The 18936-nt window shown below is 41.5% G+C and overlaps 1 protein-coding gene and 1 long non-coding RNA gene across 13 annotated transcripts in view; both read right to left on the reverse strand.

Annotated features, from left to right (window-relative positions):
* The window catches only part of PTBP2 (polypyrimidine tract binding protein 2), a 53744-nt gene extending 50494 nt beyond the window's left edge, over positions 1 to 3250 (reverse strand). For 4 of the 12 annotated variants that reach the window (XM_074596983.1, XM_074596982.1, XM_074596981.1 and 1 more), the window contains exons 1-2: positions 3002 to 3250; positions 1350 to 1380 (exon numbers count right to left, since the gene is read on the reverse strand). Coding sequence is in view for 8 of the 12 variants with exons in the window: in XM_074596974.1 (XP_074453075.1) it covers positions 1350 to 1430 (81 nt within the window). In the remaining 4 variants the exon portion in view is untranslated. Of the gene's footprint in view, positions 1 to 1349; positions 1578 to 3001 lie in introns of those variants that run through there. The other 8 variants (XM_074596979.1, XM_074596978.1, XM_074596976.1 and 5 more) reach the window with 2 other exon arrangements.
* Positions 3251 to 8165: 4915 nt separating this feature from the next.
* Positions 8166 to 17282, reverse strand: LOC141747973 (uncharacterized). Its single transcript, XR_012588873.1, has 3 exons — positions 17146 to 17282; positions 9469 to 9550; positions 8166 to 8294 (listed from the first exon to the last, which is right to left on the reverse strand). It is a non-coding gene; the product is annotated as an uncharacterized LOC141747973 (long non-coding RNA).
* Between the last annotated feature and the right edge of the window lie 1654 nt (positions 17283 to 18936).

Below are 18936 nucleotides of genomic sequence, written 5' to 3' on the forward strand. Positions count from 1 at the left end.
TGTCAAAATTCAAGGTTCAAGCAATACATGGTCCACCTGAAATTGCTTCCTCATTAGACACAATTGAGGGCAATTTAGAAATTGGTTTGCCCCAAAGCTACTCATGTGGGGCAGTTCACTTCTGAAAGACTTGAACTTCCTCAGGTATTCCTCTAAGCTATTAAATACATTCCTAAAGTTTTAATCAGTTAACACTCTGTCCTCCCAGGTAACAGAGAAAGAATCATGCCAGTTTGTAATTCTGATTGGGACTAACTCCCATAGAAGTACTTCAGTAACTACCCTTTCCTCTCTGAATCAAGAGTGATTTTAAGCTTGTCACTGCATGAACATGTGGAGCCAGATGGGTACAGAATCTGTGTAACTGACTTCTTACACATCCTCCTAGAAGCAAGCTTGCTCAGAAACATAACACAGGTACATCTGACAGAGTAGCTGCTGCATCTACAGGCTAGCTGTATTATATAAGAACTAGTCCAAATCCAGCAAGACCAATACTGAACCTCTGCCAAAGAGCTTTATTAAACAAAACCTGGCTTACTAAGCAGTTAACATAGAGCAGCCTCAGGTGAAAAGGCAGTTACGTAGTATAGCTACAAAGTCGCTGGACAAATGTGGAGACTTAACTGTATGCACTAGAAAACTTCTGCGTTTCTACCACTGAAATAGAATTTCTTGCATGCATTCATTAGCATAACCTGAAGTTCCCTTGTCCCATGTATCTTTGCATTCTCATTATTTCTCAGCCTGCTTCTACGAAGTACTGATCTAATTCCTGCACAGATTTGAATACAAAGAGAAATAAATAGTAAATTAACAACTATTTCGAAGCTCTTTCCTTGTTATAACAAATATGATAAATTCATAACTGAACTTGAGAAATAAAAAGTAAAGCAAAGCAAACGCCCACCTCTCTGTCTACATAACAAATTCTCCCTCCCATATTTTTGTGTCCTATAATAGATAGTCACTTCTTTTTTAACTTCAGTGGCAACTGTTTTGAAAAAGGATGGGGGGGGAAGAAAAGAAAACATGTCTTTTACACTGACCATGCAACAACGAGAAAGTGTTGTTTTGGAAAAAAATCCACAAAATTAAGCTTTAAAATAAGTAGCAGGCATGATGACAGTGATCTAGAACCACAGTTTACAGTTCAGTACCTAGAAAAGTCTTTTGTGTAGAGCCTCCAATTTACCTCTAGGGATTTTTGGTTAATAAAGCATATACTCCTGACTAAATATCAGCTGACAATGACTAGTTAAAATCTTACAATTTGCAATTACTGATGCTCAAAGTAGTTCATTTCATATCAACAATTTGCCCCCTTATTTGCTAAGTGTGCATCCTACCTTCACACCAACTGCAACATCAGTGACAACGCTGTAAAAGAAGAAAAAAACAAAAACACAAGTCAACCAATTTATCCTCATAAAACCAGCTTTTCAATGTATTGCATACCAAAATAAGGAGGAATAGAAATGGCCAGCAACTTCCTCAATCAAGAAAGTATGTTCAAAGAAACAGCAGGTCTGAGGTACTGATGTACAAAAGAAACCTACAAAAGCCACTGAACTCCCCCAGCTTATAGAGTTCTTCAGAAGAGTCACAAGTTTCAAGTGAACATTACTCCAAAGAGGCACTGCCAGGAAATTTATTTAGGAAACAGATTTCTGGACTACATGATATTATAGGGTGAAAATAAAAGAATTTAAAACTAAATACAGAACTTTTCCTACACACCTCTATTAACTAGACAGGTAGTTTGGCCGCATAGCCTACCCTACAGATCTTGTTACAGCAGAAAGCAACGAACACCTATTTTGAAATCGGCTTGGAAAAAAAAGAACACATTGTCAGGTACAACTATATGAAATTTAATGAAAATTAATCAGGTACACCTATACAAAACTCAGCAACAGGTATGTCAAGGTACAACTTTTTCTTAGAGGTTGTGACATCATAACTCACAGTGTGTAACACAATCCCAAAAGAAACCCAAACCCACACCAAAAAAAAAAAAAAAGGCAAAACATGAATATGTCAAAGCATTCCACAATGTAATACTCATTAACGACAAGACTTCGCAGGCAGGATTTGTAACTCCCAACATTAGAATCACAACGAACCATAAAAAAGCCTTTAGAAGTCTCACAGTTGAAAGGTTATATGCTTAAAGCGTACCAAAGAGACTGCTTCTCTGCTTGAAGCAGAGTAAACAACTTCATAGGAAAGCTGGAAGATGTTGTATTTACACTGACGAGGGCTACAGGCACCAGCCTCCTTTCCCAGGTCCAACAGACAGAAGGCCCTGTGTGCCGGGACCGCCCGCCCCCGCTCCCGGCCAGGACCCGGCGCCCTGTCCCGAACGGCCGGACTCCTTCAAAACCTTCCCTTCTTTGGCTTTTACAGCCACTCTCCGGCACACACAAAGGCATCTTTCTACCTGGGGAAGGAGGGGGGAGGGGGGGAAGGCAGAGGGCTTATTAGGCAGTTTCTGAAAACAAAAGAGCTCGACATCTGGCTCCTGCTGGTATTGCTCCTCCCCTCCAGCCAGCTCCAAAACAAACCCCAGCCCCACGGAGCGCCCCTCCTCGCCCCCCACGCCTCGGGGGACTGGGTGAGGGAAGGCGAAGGGAGGGAGAAGAGGAGGATCTGGAGGGGACACACGGGGACAGGTCACGCTCCCTCTCCACAGCGAGACCCGGCGTCTCGGGCACTACACCGAGGAGCGGGCGGCCCAAAGCCCTCAGCAGTTTATACGGAAAATCCTACCGAGGGGCCGCCTTACGGAGAGACTGAGCCCCCTCTTCCCCCCGCACCGGGCCTCGAGCTTCAGCCGTCCCGCGGCGGGAAGCCCACCTGTCCCCACCGCCGCCGGGGCAGCGGCCGCTCCCCACAGCCCCGGAGACGCTCGCCCGCCGAGGCGGGGAGCGAGCCCCCAGCACCGGGACAGATGCCACTACCTACCGGCGGTGGCCTTCTCCCCCCAGTCATTACTCACCCGTCCATCGCCGAGCAGGACAAAGCGCGGGCAAGCGGGACAGACAGCCGCGCGGGCACCGGGTACGGGGAGGCTGTGAGAAAATGGCGGCCAGGCCTGCACGGAAACCGCCGAACGTTGCCGAGCGCCCGATTCCGTTCCCCGTCCCTCGCCGCCACAGAGCATGCGCCAGCCGCCGGGGCATGCGCCCTCCGCGCCGCTGAAGCTGTTGCCAGCAGCTGCCCGGGCAGAGCCAGCCCCGCCTGGGGCGGGAAGGGAGGCGCGGCGGGGCGCGACCGTGCGTTCCTCACACCCTACTCGGCACCCGCCGCGTGGTGATAAAGGGGCTCCTGCTTCTCCTGTCCCATCGCGCCGCTTCAGGCGGCTTTGTGTGTGTGAGCGAGCGAGCGAGGGAGGTCTCCTTAGGGAAGCTCGGCTCAGGGTCCTGCCCAGGGAGAACGCCAGGAGGGTGGTGGGGGCAGGCAGGCCCACCCCGGGGGCTCCTCCGTTCATCGGCGGTCTCTGCCGCCGCGCCCGGGGTCGCAGCTGGGCCGCCGGACTGTACTTGTTGCACGGAGAGACTTCCCAGCGCTTCCCGGCGGCGGGAGCCCGCCCCTTCTCCTCCTGGAGAACCTTCAGAGGGACCGCGCCAGGCCCGGGCACCCCCCGCAACCCGGCCCCTCAAAGCGCCCGCCCTGGCGGGGAGCCCGGCCCTCACCGCCCGGGGACTTTGGCTTCGCAGTCCCTTATGGGGAAACCACCTGTTGACTGTACAGCTGACCAGTAATAACATTTCAAAAAATAATTAAGATGAATGTACAAATTAACTATTGCAGTGAGTTAGGCAGTTTCTTCACAGAAATTGGTGTCGCCATGGTACTCTGTAAGCTACTGGGTTGGGGCACAAACTGCTCTACGTGGCCGTTAGGAAATATGCTTCCCCAACGGCCCCCTTATTTTTTGTCAGACCTCAAGATTTCATCACAAATCTTTACAATGTTGGATGCAGAGTGTCCAGAAAGGGCCGCTCGTGGGACAATCCTGGATTGTGTTCTGACGAAAAGTCGAACTGAAGATGTTACACCTATGAAGGAAAATTGGAAAATGTGATCCAAATGTTCCTAAAAGATCCCAAATCCAGAAGGATATTAAAAAGTATTCAAAACATCTTCTGTACTTTCTGTGTTTTGATCTGGTGTTAAGTCCCTTCAGTCTCACTGAAACAGGTGTAGTAAGGCCTGATAAAGAATTTAAGAGCCAAATACCTATGCATATCTCCATAACTAGAAAATTTTCACTATTCTTCACTACCGTAGTCTCCCTCTCCTCTAACCCCATGAGTAGCGCAGTAACTAACTTAACAGCTAGGAGTACATGCAAATTTTCATTCTACTCCATGACTTTTTGTTGTTCTGTTCTGGAAAAGCCACGCTGGTTCTCTGCAGCAATCAATTTGCTGGGTGGAAAATAACTAATACTGCTTCTCCTAAATGCCAATATCATTTGGATATCTGCAACTACCTTCTCTTTCAGCAGCTGTATTCAGCACCCATCACTGACCACTAGACTAAATTATTATTCTCATTCTTATAAAATCCCTCTTAAACATTTCACTTGCTTAGATTGTGCACAAAGTTCATCATGTCAAATACTGTTATTTACTTTTTTACTTTCAACATTCTTATGTTCTTTTAAAAAAGTACCTGGTTGTAACATTCTTTACTGATTGCATGTGTTAACAAAGTACTATGCTTGAAAGTAACACTGGGGGCTTCAGAGATTTAGAATTGCATATAACCACCTCTGTAAATCCAGTGCATTTTTATATATTTACTCTATATATATCATTCCTGTAGATTCTGGCATGTTTAGTAGGTTTTGCACCACTGGAGGCTGGGGTTATAGTTGGTTTCTCTCATGTGCCACTGCCTTTACTCCTGCATGTTGCCATGCCGTATTGGTAATTTTTTTGGTCTTTTTTCCCCCCCTTATAAATCTAAATACATCTTCTCCTTTTTTGTGTTGGTAGAAATACTGATTCTTCTACTTCTTAGCAATTAGTAGAAAATCTGTCTTTCCATCTGACTTTTCTATCTCACTGCCTTTCTTCCCTTCTTTGCCTTTATAATAATGCCATCTTTGAATCTGTGCTTCTCGTCGCTTTTGTAATATGCCTGTTTTCTCCTTCTTTCATGACACCTACCAGAATCCATCTGATTAAGTGAGCTAATACTCATTCGGTTTATCCTCTGAGTTAGATGCTCTTCCATATAAGGGAGACTGAGGAGTGCGTGATGAGTGTTTATAGCAGAAGAGACACTGGAACTGAGTTTGCAAATCTTGGTGAAATAATGGATGTGACTTTATAGAGCAAAACTCTATCCCCCCTAAAATCATTAATAAAAAAGATGATTAATCAATCAGGGTTTTACCTAGAGCATTTAATTTTAGAAGGGGAAAAAATATACCAACAATCAGCGTGTTACTAATAAAATGCCACAGCATCCTCTTGCTCATTTGTTCAGTGTGATATTCCACTTTCCTTTTCATGTAACTTTGCCTTTTTATACTATTAGGTTATTTTTAGTGTGCTTTTGGATGCCTTGTAAAATGTCTACCATATTTTGGACATTGTGGTAGGATAAACAATGACTTGTTCATCTGTTTTCTCTGTAGCTGGAGTATGTCTTTGCTTTGGTTTTCTCATGTTTTAGAAGGTCAGAAAAAAATTGTTGCCAAAAACACCCCCTTGTCTCTAGGACCTGTCAACTTTCTGCTGAGGTCCTGCATCAGATACATCAGAAGGTGGCTGAAATATCCAGTAACAGGCAACCATTCAGTAAAACACCTCTAGCGAAACCCTCTGCATTCAGTGGTTATATTACGAAACATGAGGGCTTCTACCCTCTATCTGTTTTACTCTAACTGAAATTTAAGTGTATATATTATTATTAGCTGTACAAAACAAAAGTTCCGTACTTTTTGAATCCTAGTAATCTTACTGCTGCAATATGTTGTTTTCCAAAATAATTTCCTTTGATCATTGATATATTTAGATGTTTCACTTTCACTGGTTGTTTCCTTTTTATTTCAAGAACAGCTAATAAATAACAGTCTGTGCAGTTCAGCAGCAGTATGAGTAGTTAGTGGTGTATGCTTAGTGAAAGATTGGGGGAATTAGGAAGCACACAAAGATATTTTCTGCAGTACATTGTCCCAAATTGAGTCCCTGGAGTTGCTGGAAAAAAAAATATCATCCACACTCTCATAGAATATCTTGTTCAAGAATTTGCCAGAGCACTTTTTGACATCAGCAGCATTATAGGGCAAGAAGTTAGGCAATTTAAGAAATCATTGTGTGAAAAATATTTTCTTTTGTTTGTTTCAAGCCCACTGCCTGATAATTTCCTTTAATGTCCATCAGTTCTTTTGTTAAAAAAAAAAAGATGGATAATTTTCCCTGTTCATCTAACCATGTCGTTCATGAATGCATATATTTTCAACATATCATCTTCAGTTATATTTCAAGAGTCCTAGTAAATTTAATGTCTCCTCTATTAGAAGTCATTCCATATTTTCAATAATTTGTTTTGCCTTTTTCTGCACCTTTCCAAATCCTATTCTAGAAGACCATAATGGTCCTCGTTATTCAAGTTACAAATCCAGTGGCTTTATATAGGTGCATAATGAATGCTTTCTGCTTTATTTCTAGGTTTGTATTCTTTTTTTCTGATAATATCAATCTCATTTGCACGTTCAAATGCTGCTAAGCCAGGAGCTGATGTTTTCACAGAACTCCCCCCAACTCAAGCACTCTTTACTGTGTGTAGGTCATTCATTTAGATTCCAGGATTTTGCATGTATAGTTTGGCTTGTTTTCTCCCTTGCATATTACTTGCATTTTTCAGCACAGAATTTAACTTGTCATTTTATCATTCAGTCACACAGTATCATGAGAGCTTTCCACAATTCTTTATGGTCAGCTTTTGTTTTTATTACCATGAATAATTCAGCATCGTCAGCAAACCTGGTCGCCTCGATAATCACTCTTTTTTCCAGAATATGCTGAGCAGCACAGGTCCCTGTGGTACCCCACCAGTGACCTCCCTCTACTGTAAAAAATAAACCATCTTTTCTTGCCCTTCATTTAATATCTTTTAATAATCTAGTATTAATAACTTACAATTATTCCATTATTAATATATCAAATAACGTAACTGTTAATCCCATATCACCTTAGTTTCTCTCAAGAGCTTTGGGCAGGGAATTTCAAAGAAATTCTGTTTTTTTGAAATTATATCATGTTGTTTCGATCAGATTATGCTGAAACTCAAACCTAGTGACTCCTTCAAAGAGTATGGTACTTTTTTGCTATTAGGTGCACTTACACAGTACCAACTCTTCATCTGTCCCTATCACCAAACTAAATAGCCCTGTCTCTTTAGTTTCCTCATATCATTAACAGTAATGTCATTGAATGGTGTTGCTTCGTACAACAGATCCTCTGGATATTATGGGAAAGGTTGATCATTCAGTTTACCAGTCTTTGTTATATTAAACCACATTATTCTATCTTAAGCCAGTTTTTATCAACTTCATAAATTCCCCAGATGCCTTTGAGCAAAGTCCTAATGTTTATTAGTAGCTATTCATCTTTTTGTGCTCCTGTAAACAATATCCTTAATCAACATTTCTTCCCAGCAGTCCGTGTTGTTTACTTTGTTTTATTGAACTAAGTTTTGAAGCTATCAAGTAGCTCTTACAAGCACAGTGCCTAAATAAATGTCTCTTTTTTTTCAAGTTCAGGTCAGAACTTGTCTTGCTGGTCTGAATCCCACAGGCTGCTCTCCAGGATTTTATTTCTAGCATCCTTGCTAGAAAGACCGCTTATCTTGGGCGGTCTGGGAGTGCTACTGCACTCCACCATCTCAAACACCAAAACGTGTGACATAGCTCATCCCGTACTTCATCCCGTAACATCCATGTGGGTCCACAGGTCCATTCTTGACAACTAAATTATTATAATTTGCCAGCCCGCTTTCCTTCTCTTGCTTGCACTATATCCATCTGGAAATTTATTTTCTAGAGGAAATTCACCTTTTTCTACTACTGTGATTAAATACACGTACATTTACTTTCTTCAAGGCTGGAGATCAGTTTTACTTTTTATTACAAACATTATATGCCAGTGGTGATTCCGTACATCTTTCATACTGTAGGGTTTGCTTGTTTTTTGCCTCAGGTAGTGGAGTGAAGATCACATTGTGGGTCATGTACAACCAGGGCTGCATCTCTGGGAAGAGTGTGCTGTATTCTGCCATGGAAAAAAAAAGTGACATGAATTATTTTGTTTCTGAATGCAAAGATGTCTGTTGAGGTTATAAGACAAAGGGTAGGAAGTTCTCTGCTTCTTGACCTAAAAAAAAATGTATAGGTTCTTGTGTAGTCACAAACAGGTGCCTAAGTGCTGGCATGGCACTCTACAACAGACAGGTGAAATATTCCAACACTAAAGGTGTTATTGCTCTCCAAGTATGTTGTAATTTAATCAGTTGTGTAAAGTAATTTAATCAGTTGTGAGAACCTAGTTTTCACCTGACTGTACTGATGAGGACTGCTCCCTTAACGATGTGTGCTTTTACCAACCTAGATCTTTACGTTGCAAACAGCATAGCTGTCCCACCTACCGGACAGTCATAGATGTCCCACAAACAGTCACACAACCCGTTAAAAAGATCTCTAAGCACAATACTTTTTAATTCATTATTTAATGTATATTTTTATGTGTGCATTACATAAGAGACCCACAATTAGAAAAGATTAGCTTTAATTCTTAGAGACTCTCTCATCATTACAGTAGCTTTTGCCAAGCAGTATTGCAGGTAACAAAGATTCTCCATTTGAGGATCTGACAAAGTATAAATTTAAGGACTTCAAGATGATTTCTATTTTTGAGCTGAAGTGGAGATGCCTGAATATTGGCTAATGGTACTCTTATATAAGGGAATGGCTAACTTAACTGAGCACAAGCATTTAGCCCAGTGACTCCCCGGCAAGCTGTTGTTTTGTGCAAATTAATGCCGAGTCTGGCATGATGTCTCAGCAGGTAGGTAGGTGGTGGCTGGTAGCTGAGAGGTGGCAATGATTCTCCCCCTCATACGATGGCGGGGGCGGTTGAGTGGTGGTGCTTTTCTTCTGTTCCAGTGCAAAATCAAGCAAATCTACTGCTGCAGGTGATCTCGACTCATCTGGTCTGACTTTGCACTGAAGGTATCTAGACAGACTCACGGTCATTTTTACCAGAGGAGAGCCCCAAGACCCTACTCTCCTGCCTCCAGCTGCTCATTTGCAGGCTGAGACCCTTCCTGCTGCGTGCCCTGCAGACAGGAGCGAGCTGAGGCCAGCGGTTTAAGCCACAGCCTGAGTAAATATCCCAAAACTAGTTTTAGAAGCAAGCTTAAGGGCTGCGTCGATGTATTTTGACTTACCATCTAACTCACAGATGAACATTGGACAGAAGACTGTGTAACATACACAATGAGCCCAGTCTTGTACAAGGTCTGAGGTTGCCTAGTTTTACAAACATGATAATTATGATTACTAAAAAGGTGACAAAAAAGAAATGGAGAAAACATACATTTTTTTTAAGAACTCAACACCAGCAAGGAAAAAAATCCAAATCCCCAATAACACAGTAAATTAAAGCAATACGTTCTCAAAGAAAGAAAGAAAACACAGCAATTTCAAAGCATGTTTTTTGCACAGCTGGACTGAAATGGGACCTCTGCTATTGATTTCAGGAATACCAGAACTTGAACTCTGAACTCAAATAATTTAAAAGGAGTAAAAAGTGTCTCACAGTAATTTTTAAAAGGTCATGTGAGTGACAGATGAGTTCACCTTTCCACTTTACTCTCTGATGTTAGAAAATGGAATTATTTTTGTACAATTTTTCCAAAACTGTGCTCTCATAACATCCCATCCTACGGAAGTGCTCCCAAACCCTTTTGCACCTTATGTAGGAACAGCATTATGTTCCCAGGCTTTTTTAATAAGGATTATTTTACGGACTCCTACAAGTCTGTATAAATTATCAAAAAGAATATCAAAGAGGAAAAATATTTTTCAAATGGATGGTGTCCATGGTGGTGAAAGATATTCAAAATGGAAACCTTTTAAGTGTTACAGAAAAACGCCTTCAAAGAGGACACCCCAGAAATGTGACTGTTTCTTAAAAAATGAAAATCTTCAAAGCAGGCACCTCTTTCTGTGAGGAAATCCTCAAAGGGGCATTCCTCCAGAGTGAGAATCTTTGAAAATGAAATCTCTCAACTGATATGAAAACTTTGAAACCAATAAACCATTCCTAAAATTGAAGGCAATATTTTGTTGGCAGAGTATAGTGTGTTCTTAAAGGGAGAAATGACTGCACCACTGTTAACTGCAGAGGTGATCAACCCTACTTATCTTACAAGAAGGAATAAAGATTTTTAAAAAACCTTTATCATAATCACAAAGTTATAAAACTACATTATTACACTATTTTTGACAATAAAAAGTATTGGTAGCAGTATGTGCTTTCATCACTGGACAGGCCGTTTCATGCACTGCTGACATGAAAACAGCTTCTTCATTTTTAAAGATTTAAGTAAGAAAGTCCATGGAGTGGAGCTTGTTAGAAATATTTCTGTGAATTATATTCCCATGAAATAATACTTTTTTGTAAAAGTAAGACTTTTCACAAAAAGTGGCAGCTTTGCAGTATATTTTCCAGCTCACAATAGTATGTTTTTTGGAATCTGGACTATTTTTCCAGGATGGGAGCCCATTTCCAATTTTTTTCCAACTAGCACAGTCCATGGAGTCATTTCTGGTTAAAAGCTTTACAGGGAGGTGATGTAGAAGCACAGGCGTGACAATAAAACAAAGTAAAGAGTCTATATATATAGATTAGAAAGGAAACAATTGTTCATTGTGCCATGCTGACACGTCATGGCCTTTAAGATGACTGCTGTTGAGGCATTTCTTTGAGCAAAGCGAGGAGATGGATCTATAGTATCATTTAAAGAGGCTGACTGCTGTGGCACTAGACTAGCTGTGGGAGAGAGTGAACTGCAGCTGACCCAAAGCCAAGGCCAAGCCAAAACAATTTTTGGAGCAAGATGCTGGAGTTTAAAGCAGCCTGGAGAGACACATTCTCTTTTGCATTGAGAAATTCAGATATTAGAAGACAAAATACATATTTGCCCACCTGAGCGGCCACTTTCTCTCTCACTTAAGAGGCTCGTGGAAGCAGCTTTCTAGTCAGCTTCTGCTCCGGGCTGTGGGAACCTACAACGGCGCCAACCACCTTCACACATTTCCTGCACTCAAAAATACAGCGGATATCGAACACCATAGCCTCTCCCCCACTCTTCCTTATTATCTTCTTGCGTTGTCCTCACACGCTCCTCGTTTCAGGATTTGGGTATCATAAACACCCTTAGGAAAACACAGCTAAGGTGATGCATTGTGGCATTCTGGTTTTTAATTGCTTTACTGTACATACTCTAGCCACTTGTCTGTTTGCCTAGCAGCAGTTTAACTGGGATCACTTAAGTGTCTTTATGTAGTAAATACTCTAGATAAAATTATTCTTTCAGGTCTACTCAGCTGAAATACTTTTTAGCATATCAGTTTCACAGAACTGTGATTCCTGTAGTGTGCAGTAGTGGGAGATGCAATACATCTACATAGGAGGCAAATTTGACCCAAATGGCATACCCTATACGGCAGAGATGTTTAATAATAGCTTATAACCGGGATCTGATTTTGAGCTTTAGAAAAACAGAGAGCCACAAAAAGTAGAAGTTACTGGCATGCTAGAAGGTAGATGTGAATAGTGGTTTTGCTAATATCAGAAAAGAAATCCAGATTGTGAGGACCAATTACAGTGTTCAGTTGCTATTACAGTTTTTTCAGTCACTGAATAAATATAGTCAACGCAGCTGGGAACCCTTAGAGATTTCAGTAAAAGCTACAAATACCTTGTAAAACTATTTGAAGACAATCTGCCCAAAATACATGCACATAAAAACCTTTTTCTGCATCTAAAACTCTCCCATCACCGTACCCAGTGCCTTCCATCAGTCCATGAGAAAATACCAAAGCCCTTTCCCGGGCTCCTGCTCAAGCTCAGAGTGGTAAATGTGCTCCCACCCTCCAAAGAAGAATTTTGGAGAGGTGGGCACCCCCCGCAGCTGCAGTACAGCATGGCTGGTCTGGTGAGCATGAAGCTGTGGTGTCATGGGCACAAGTGTCTACGTAATCTTAAGACTTCACTGTCACAAGTAGAACTAGTGACTTCTGCTGTACCTCAGGGTGCAAGGCTAAAAAAGCACCAGAAAGCAATCCATAAGCTAATGTTTTGGGTTTGTTGGTTTGGGTTTTTTTATTCCTCATGCTCCACAGGAACTTCATGCTATGTTGGCTGTAATTTAAAGCTGACCTGCTACCTTAAACAAAAATCTCACTTATGGCGAAGTAGGGACAACAGATTGGGGCACCTCAGTAATTTTCCCTGTCAAACCAAACTCCTTTTGTCTCTGTAATTTGGAAATAATAGAAAAATCCAAATGTTTCTGAGGTCGCAAATATTCCTCTCTAGACTAAATGGTATTTTCCATTTGAAAATTGTAATTTGCTCTATCAGCCATACAAAGTAGACCGTTTTCTTTCTTACGTAGCATAAACAGTTTCAGAAATGTTATGTGGTAACAGGCACATCAGCTCCTTCTGGAAATCTGAAAATGGGTGCTGGATAGAAGAGCAACAGATCAGAGACGGAAGACAGAAATAATTCTGTTCTTAAATTCATTATGTTTCTAGAATGGATATTATTTTTTTAAAAAAAAACCTTTAATTTGCCATGGCCAAAACTAATGTACTTTATAATTTTCAGAGTAATCTTCTGTGTAGTCAGCTATCCTTTAGGAGTGCTGATGTAGCTGGAGAACAAGAGCAGCTTGTCACACTGCATTACTAACCGTCTGCTTGCAAACTTCAGAGAATTTCTGGCCACGTGTGACATAATATCTCATTAACCTTTTGCAATATCTGAACCCAAAGATTTCTGCATTTTGAGAATAAACAGCAGCTATCATCTCAACTCCCCCCATGAACAGCAGCAACTTTTAACAAATACCATCGGCAGTGTGAGATGCAGCCCAGTGATATGTCGAGTCTTCAAGACTTGGACCATCGCAATCATCTTTATGTCAAATTTACATGCCTATAGCTCTTTACTTATTTTTTAATTCAGATATCAGTCCAATATTGTGCTTGCTGTCTAATGTGGTGACTTAGCAGATGTAAAATATGGTTTTAGAAGGGCAAAACCTGATCATTTACAACCATTATAGGCACTGAGTGTGTAAAGTAGAAGTCATTATCTTGTGTTAAGTAATCAAAATACCATATTGCTGCAGTCCTGGTGCAGGTTTTCAAAGGGACTGGAGTGTCAGGGCAGTCGTAGCCCTCCTGCTTCCTGCACAGGGGCAGGCAGAGTTAAGCCTTGGCCGTGGGGCACAGGAACTTGCTGGCACGAGCGAGAAGGGATCGAGGGCACTGACACCTACAAGCGCTCGTTGGGATGAACGGGGTATTTGGAGGCACGACACGTCTCACAGCTCCAGCCCGACCTGAGGCAATGCAGCTCCCTCCGGTTGAAGACATGCACTGCTGAACAAAATACGGCTCTGCACAAACAGAGTCCTAAAGGCTTAGAGGCTCTGTTTACATATCTCTAGACTCCTTTTACAGCTCTGTATTGTTATTTTAGTTCAGACAGAAATTGCCCTGCACTGATTTTCATTCTTAGTTGTATTTATGTTTCAAAATGTTGCTGAGATCATCCCAGACTTAAAGCTTAGGGACCACCAGACCTAAACCTTAAAAACTCTCCTTTTGATTGTCTAATAGTGCTAAAGGCGTGTTCTTAGTGGTAGAAAAACAGCAGGCATGCACACTCAGTTGAAAAGGGAAAGTTTTGGTATTCAACATATTCTTATTCAGACACTGTATATTTTTATTACTGGAAACAGTAGAATAAACCTCTGTCATTGTAGTATGCAAGGTATGTCTGCTCCCCAGCTTGCTCCTTACATGCAGTGTGCTTCCTCAGGCTGTCACTTTTGGAATTAGATGCAACACTATGCAGTGCCCTGTTAAAACCATACTCAGCTAGACAACACATTAATAGCGCAGGTTGAGAATAACAAAAATACAAAGCCAAAACCAACATCAGGACTAATTTTTACACTCTTCTGCCTGCACTTTGCTCTATTTTTTCTCGTAAGGACACAAGTAAAACAAAGCAGGCTGGGGTTCCCCAGAATTACCAAGTTAATAGCATGCATGTGTTAGGACTTACTCTTCTTGAAGCAAACTAGTCTAAATATTAGCTACAGTTAATGTGCTCGGGCAGGTACAGCGGAGGCTTGACTGGAGCACTCTATTCTGGAGAGGTTTGCAACAAAGATGTGAAGATTTAATAACACATTGCACTTAGATGTCATAAGCGCCTTTCACCCAAAGATCACAAATACTGCACCAGTATAAATTAACTCTCACAAGTCCTCTGTAAGACACATAATAACTATCATATGTTTTTATTGTTGGACAAACTGATTAATTTTAAGTCAGGGAGCAGCAGCATGGTAGCAGAGGAAGAAAAAGAGGTTTAGGGTTGAGACCTGAGTCTTCCATTGTAACCCCAACGATACCTTCAAAACTGTAATACACACTGTGGGATTCTTTGGTAACAGGACGGTCATATCTTTGAATTTCATATCAGCAACAATAAAATACTCCATAAAGAAACAAATTAAAATGCAGATTTTATGGGACTCACAAAAATTGTATTTTGAATTCCCAAGTATTCAAGAATGCCTAGATTCTGATCAGCTACAGACTCTTTCCTACGACCACAGGGTAGTATTACACTCTATATGCTCAGCTTTCAGTGAAAAATATAACGATCCCAACTGTTATGGTCAGAAAGATAATTTGTACCTGGAGGTACAGACAGCCTGACGTATTGGCTGTCTGAGGTGTGTGAGCTGCCTTACTAAACTGAAGCTGAAACATCAGCTTGGCAATACAAGTATCAAGATTTTAAACTATTGTAGAGACTATCAGAGTACCTCTAAAAGGTAGGACATGAAGTCAAATGCCCACAATCTATTATCATCCTACAATGGCTGATTACTATCATGCATAGTGTCTATCAAGAGCCAATAATAAGCTACAAGCATTCATCTCCGTTATAGGCTTGTATAAAGTACGACACATTTATAGATTCAGTGTGGATTTGGACATTGTCTTACCAAGAAAGTATATCACTTCTCAATGGTCAATGATTTTTAAGTAGTCTCATTAAATACAGGGGATTTTAGCGCCAACTCTACCAAAGGGAAATAAGCATCTCCGAAAAAGTAGTCATCCCTAAGGAGAACTTTGAAATTGCCTCCTAAATTAACTAAGAATCAATAATACACGAGGCAAAGCAAGGGGGAGAGAAGATTTGATTTTGAATGACCCGCTGAGCAATCCAGAAGGCCGGGAAGAGGGAAGAAAAGGAAGCCAGCTGGCGGGTGTTGCAGCTGGGGGCTCTCTGCCGTCCTGCAGCCTGGGGACTGAGGGAGGGCATTTCCTTACAGCACGGATGCGTTAGCCACCCACAGCCTATCAGCTGCATATCGAGAAGAGAGGATAAGAAGGACAAGCTATTAAATTTGATTTTTCAGATAAGTGTACTTCTCTTTCTATATTTGCCATTGTAACTTGGTGTATTTTGTAAATAAATACTTCACTTTAACATGGCTTCAGGTACTAGGAAGATTTCAGGGTCAGTGTCTAAAATCACACCATTCTATCTCAGTAGCCATAACGATCCATAAATCCGGGTTACTGGAGCCCTTTTGCTGTGCCCACTCTCCATTTCCCTAGGTGTTGAAAGGTAAGCGGCACAGTTGAGGCGATGGCGATGCAAGGAGCACCTTTGGATGACCTGCATGAGCCATGCAGACAGCAGAACAGGCAGAAAGGAGAGAGGAGAGTGCTGGAAAAGAACTATGTTCTGGTTTATTCCCTACATTTGCAATTGTCATAGCTTATTAATAAAAGCATGCGGATTTTAATTAAGCTGAAAGTGGTGTAGAATTTCCAGCAGAGCTCCACAGCTCTGCTGCAGAGTTTAAGTTGTTCTTAATTCTGGATACATAGGACCTTTATTAAATGTCGCAAGAGTAAATGTAGTTGGAAGACGGGGAGAGCTGCTTTTATGTCTAGGTTTTTACTTAATCTAAATGTAATTGGACTAGCAGAAATTCTAACATGACTTGTAACTGAAAAATATTATACACTGTATTAATTCACCCTTCATTAAAATTTTAACAAAAACTAGAAAGTGGCACTCCCGAAAAGATCAAGGAAGAAAGCGACTACAGAAACCCCTCTGTGAATGTGTTACATTTATGCAATGGAATTTCTGGTCAGATGAGAGGCAAAGCTGGGGAACAGAAACTTTCCACAATATTTTGCTTTCACAACCTGGTAGAACTGCCAGAAGAAATTCCTGGCTCATGTAATGCTGACCATAGCTGGGATGCAGCAAGCTTTTAGTTACATACTTAGCCTCTGAGTCACGCTCTGCGGCAGTCTTTCACGTTACTGCCTTGCCCCAGTCTACATCCTTATAAAGAAAGAAGCAGTACTTAAGTATATCATCAATAGCAGCGTGACATTAAGAGGATCAATCCCTGGGTTGAGCACCACCTTCCTCCCAGACCAACACAGGTCTGTCTTTTTCCCTGAGCACCCTTCATTTAACATGATATAAAAAGAAGAAAATAACTTACAGAAATACTGTATCAGAGTTATCTGAATGAGTGTGCATGGATGAGGACATAAGCAAATAGATAAACATTTATTTTGCCTTTTTTCTATTTATTTTTAAACACATCAGTGCTGATAACATAATAGTCAGGATGTAGAATACCATTTTCATGTGAGGAAGAAAAAGGAGAAACACAAGAATATTTTTAAAGTCAAACAGGGCAGTTAGCGACCTGCAAAAAATTAAAATGTTTGCAAATAAGCATAAGTCAAGAGTGTGTATTACCCACCATTGAATTAGAGACAGCAGCTGAAGCTGCAGTGGCAGTACTGGGTGCAGACCAGAATTACAGTCTTCCAAAGCCCTTGGGCCAGTCAGGCTAGGAGAGCTGAAGTCACTCATCCAGCAAGTGGTGACACAGGCGAGACCCAAGCCCAGCCATGGTGACGCTCAGTCCAAAGCTCTGAGGAGAAGTTCCCTGGCTAGGGGTAAACAACCTACTAATTAGGTCCCCAATCAGTGGAGAACCTCCCTGCAGCTGGTGCGTGACCCAGCCCAGGTCTGGGAGACGCTGCCTTCCCAGCTGCTGCCGCCCCTGCTCTGCGGCCGAGGTTTTGCATATAGGTTTATTTCGATGCTCTGCCGAGAGACATTCTCCCATCTCTCAACAAGCTGGAACAATGCATATTATAAGCTTTTAAAATGTAGAAAGTGTGATTTACTGGTAACATATGTCAGGCCATGGTGTATTTCTTTAAATGTTGTTTATTCCAGCTTCCATAATACCTGAAAATAAACAGTGAGGTTTTTTTCCCTTTAACCAAATCGAATGGTGGCAAAATTTTAGTGACCGTTGTGATGCGCACTTCGCTACTGAACCTCCAGCCAGCTCGCTGAGGACACAGTTTTGTTTGAAATGGCAGCTTGCTCGAGCTGTGCTGCGGTACTTGCTTTGCCAGATCCAGCTTGCAGACAACTGCTCCTTCCTTTAAGTAGCAGTAACTTTCTCGCCTGCCTTAAGCAATTCTTTGGGATGTCACACATCAAAACACAGCTTTTCTTCGTTCGTCCTAATAGGTAGCAAAGAGTTCAGAGTTTTTAGGTTCAGAAGCTGATGTAGTCTTGTTTTGACCTTTCTCAACACGCTGAATGCCCTCCAGTGCTCTGCACTGGAGTGTGGCAAGCACAGCAGAATCCCCATCAATCTCACAAAGAGAGGCAGCACAGCTGAGCTACACCACACTTTTAAGAGCATTGCCCCTATATATTAAAATCTGATGTTGCAGCCCATTTGCTGCAATGGTAGGTGCCTCGATAGCTGCAGTTAGCCTTGCTGAATATTCAGCGGCAGCTTTGTGTTCCTCAGCACTGCCGGTTTACTGGCAGCATTTAATATCTTTTAATTAAAAGTGAGCGGTAGAAACAATATACCTTAACCAAATGTTATAAAAAAAATAAATGCTCATTTTTCTCTTCTGTTTGGAATGACAATGCCGTTGCTGTCCCTGTGGCATGAAGCATCTTTTCTATCTATTGTTTTCTGTGGTTAGGATGTAGATCTTGCCAGAGTGACACATAGCATTATGCTTCCAAGCCTGCATAGCCAACAGCTCCTTCCTTCCCCCGGGTTAGAAACTTCAACTAATGCTGGGTGCTAAATCTATGTAATATATCATTGTGATGCTTTGTTTTTATTTATAATGCTGCTTTTCTCCTAGCACTTGACAGAGGTACATATCATTTCCGTCATTTGGTAGATGAAGGAGTTGAGACGGGGTAAGCTATTGTGACTGGCCCACCGAATGTGGATTTGGAGGAATGGAGCTTTTCTCATGCCATCTCAAGCTTTTTGGAGTAAAAATCAAAATCAAGACAAAACATAAGTTATTATTCCAACTCGGTGGGAGAATTTCCAGTGGCCTGCCACTTTGACATATGACAAACCTTGCTTCAGACACAAAAATAATAAGTGAGAAAGCAAATGAAGAGTATGTGACGTGAAACAAAATGTAAATAACAAACAAAAAGTGTCTGTAGATTTATAGGTTAATTAGAAGATCTCTAAGAAAGGTACTCGCAT

The sequence above is a fragment of the Larus michahellis genome, chromosome 8 (assembly GCF_964199755.1).
Source record: "Larus michahellis chromosome 8, bLarMic1.1, whole genome shotgun sequence".
NCBI lineage: Eukaryota > Metazoa > Chordata > Aves > Charadriiformes > Laridae > Larus > Larus michahellis.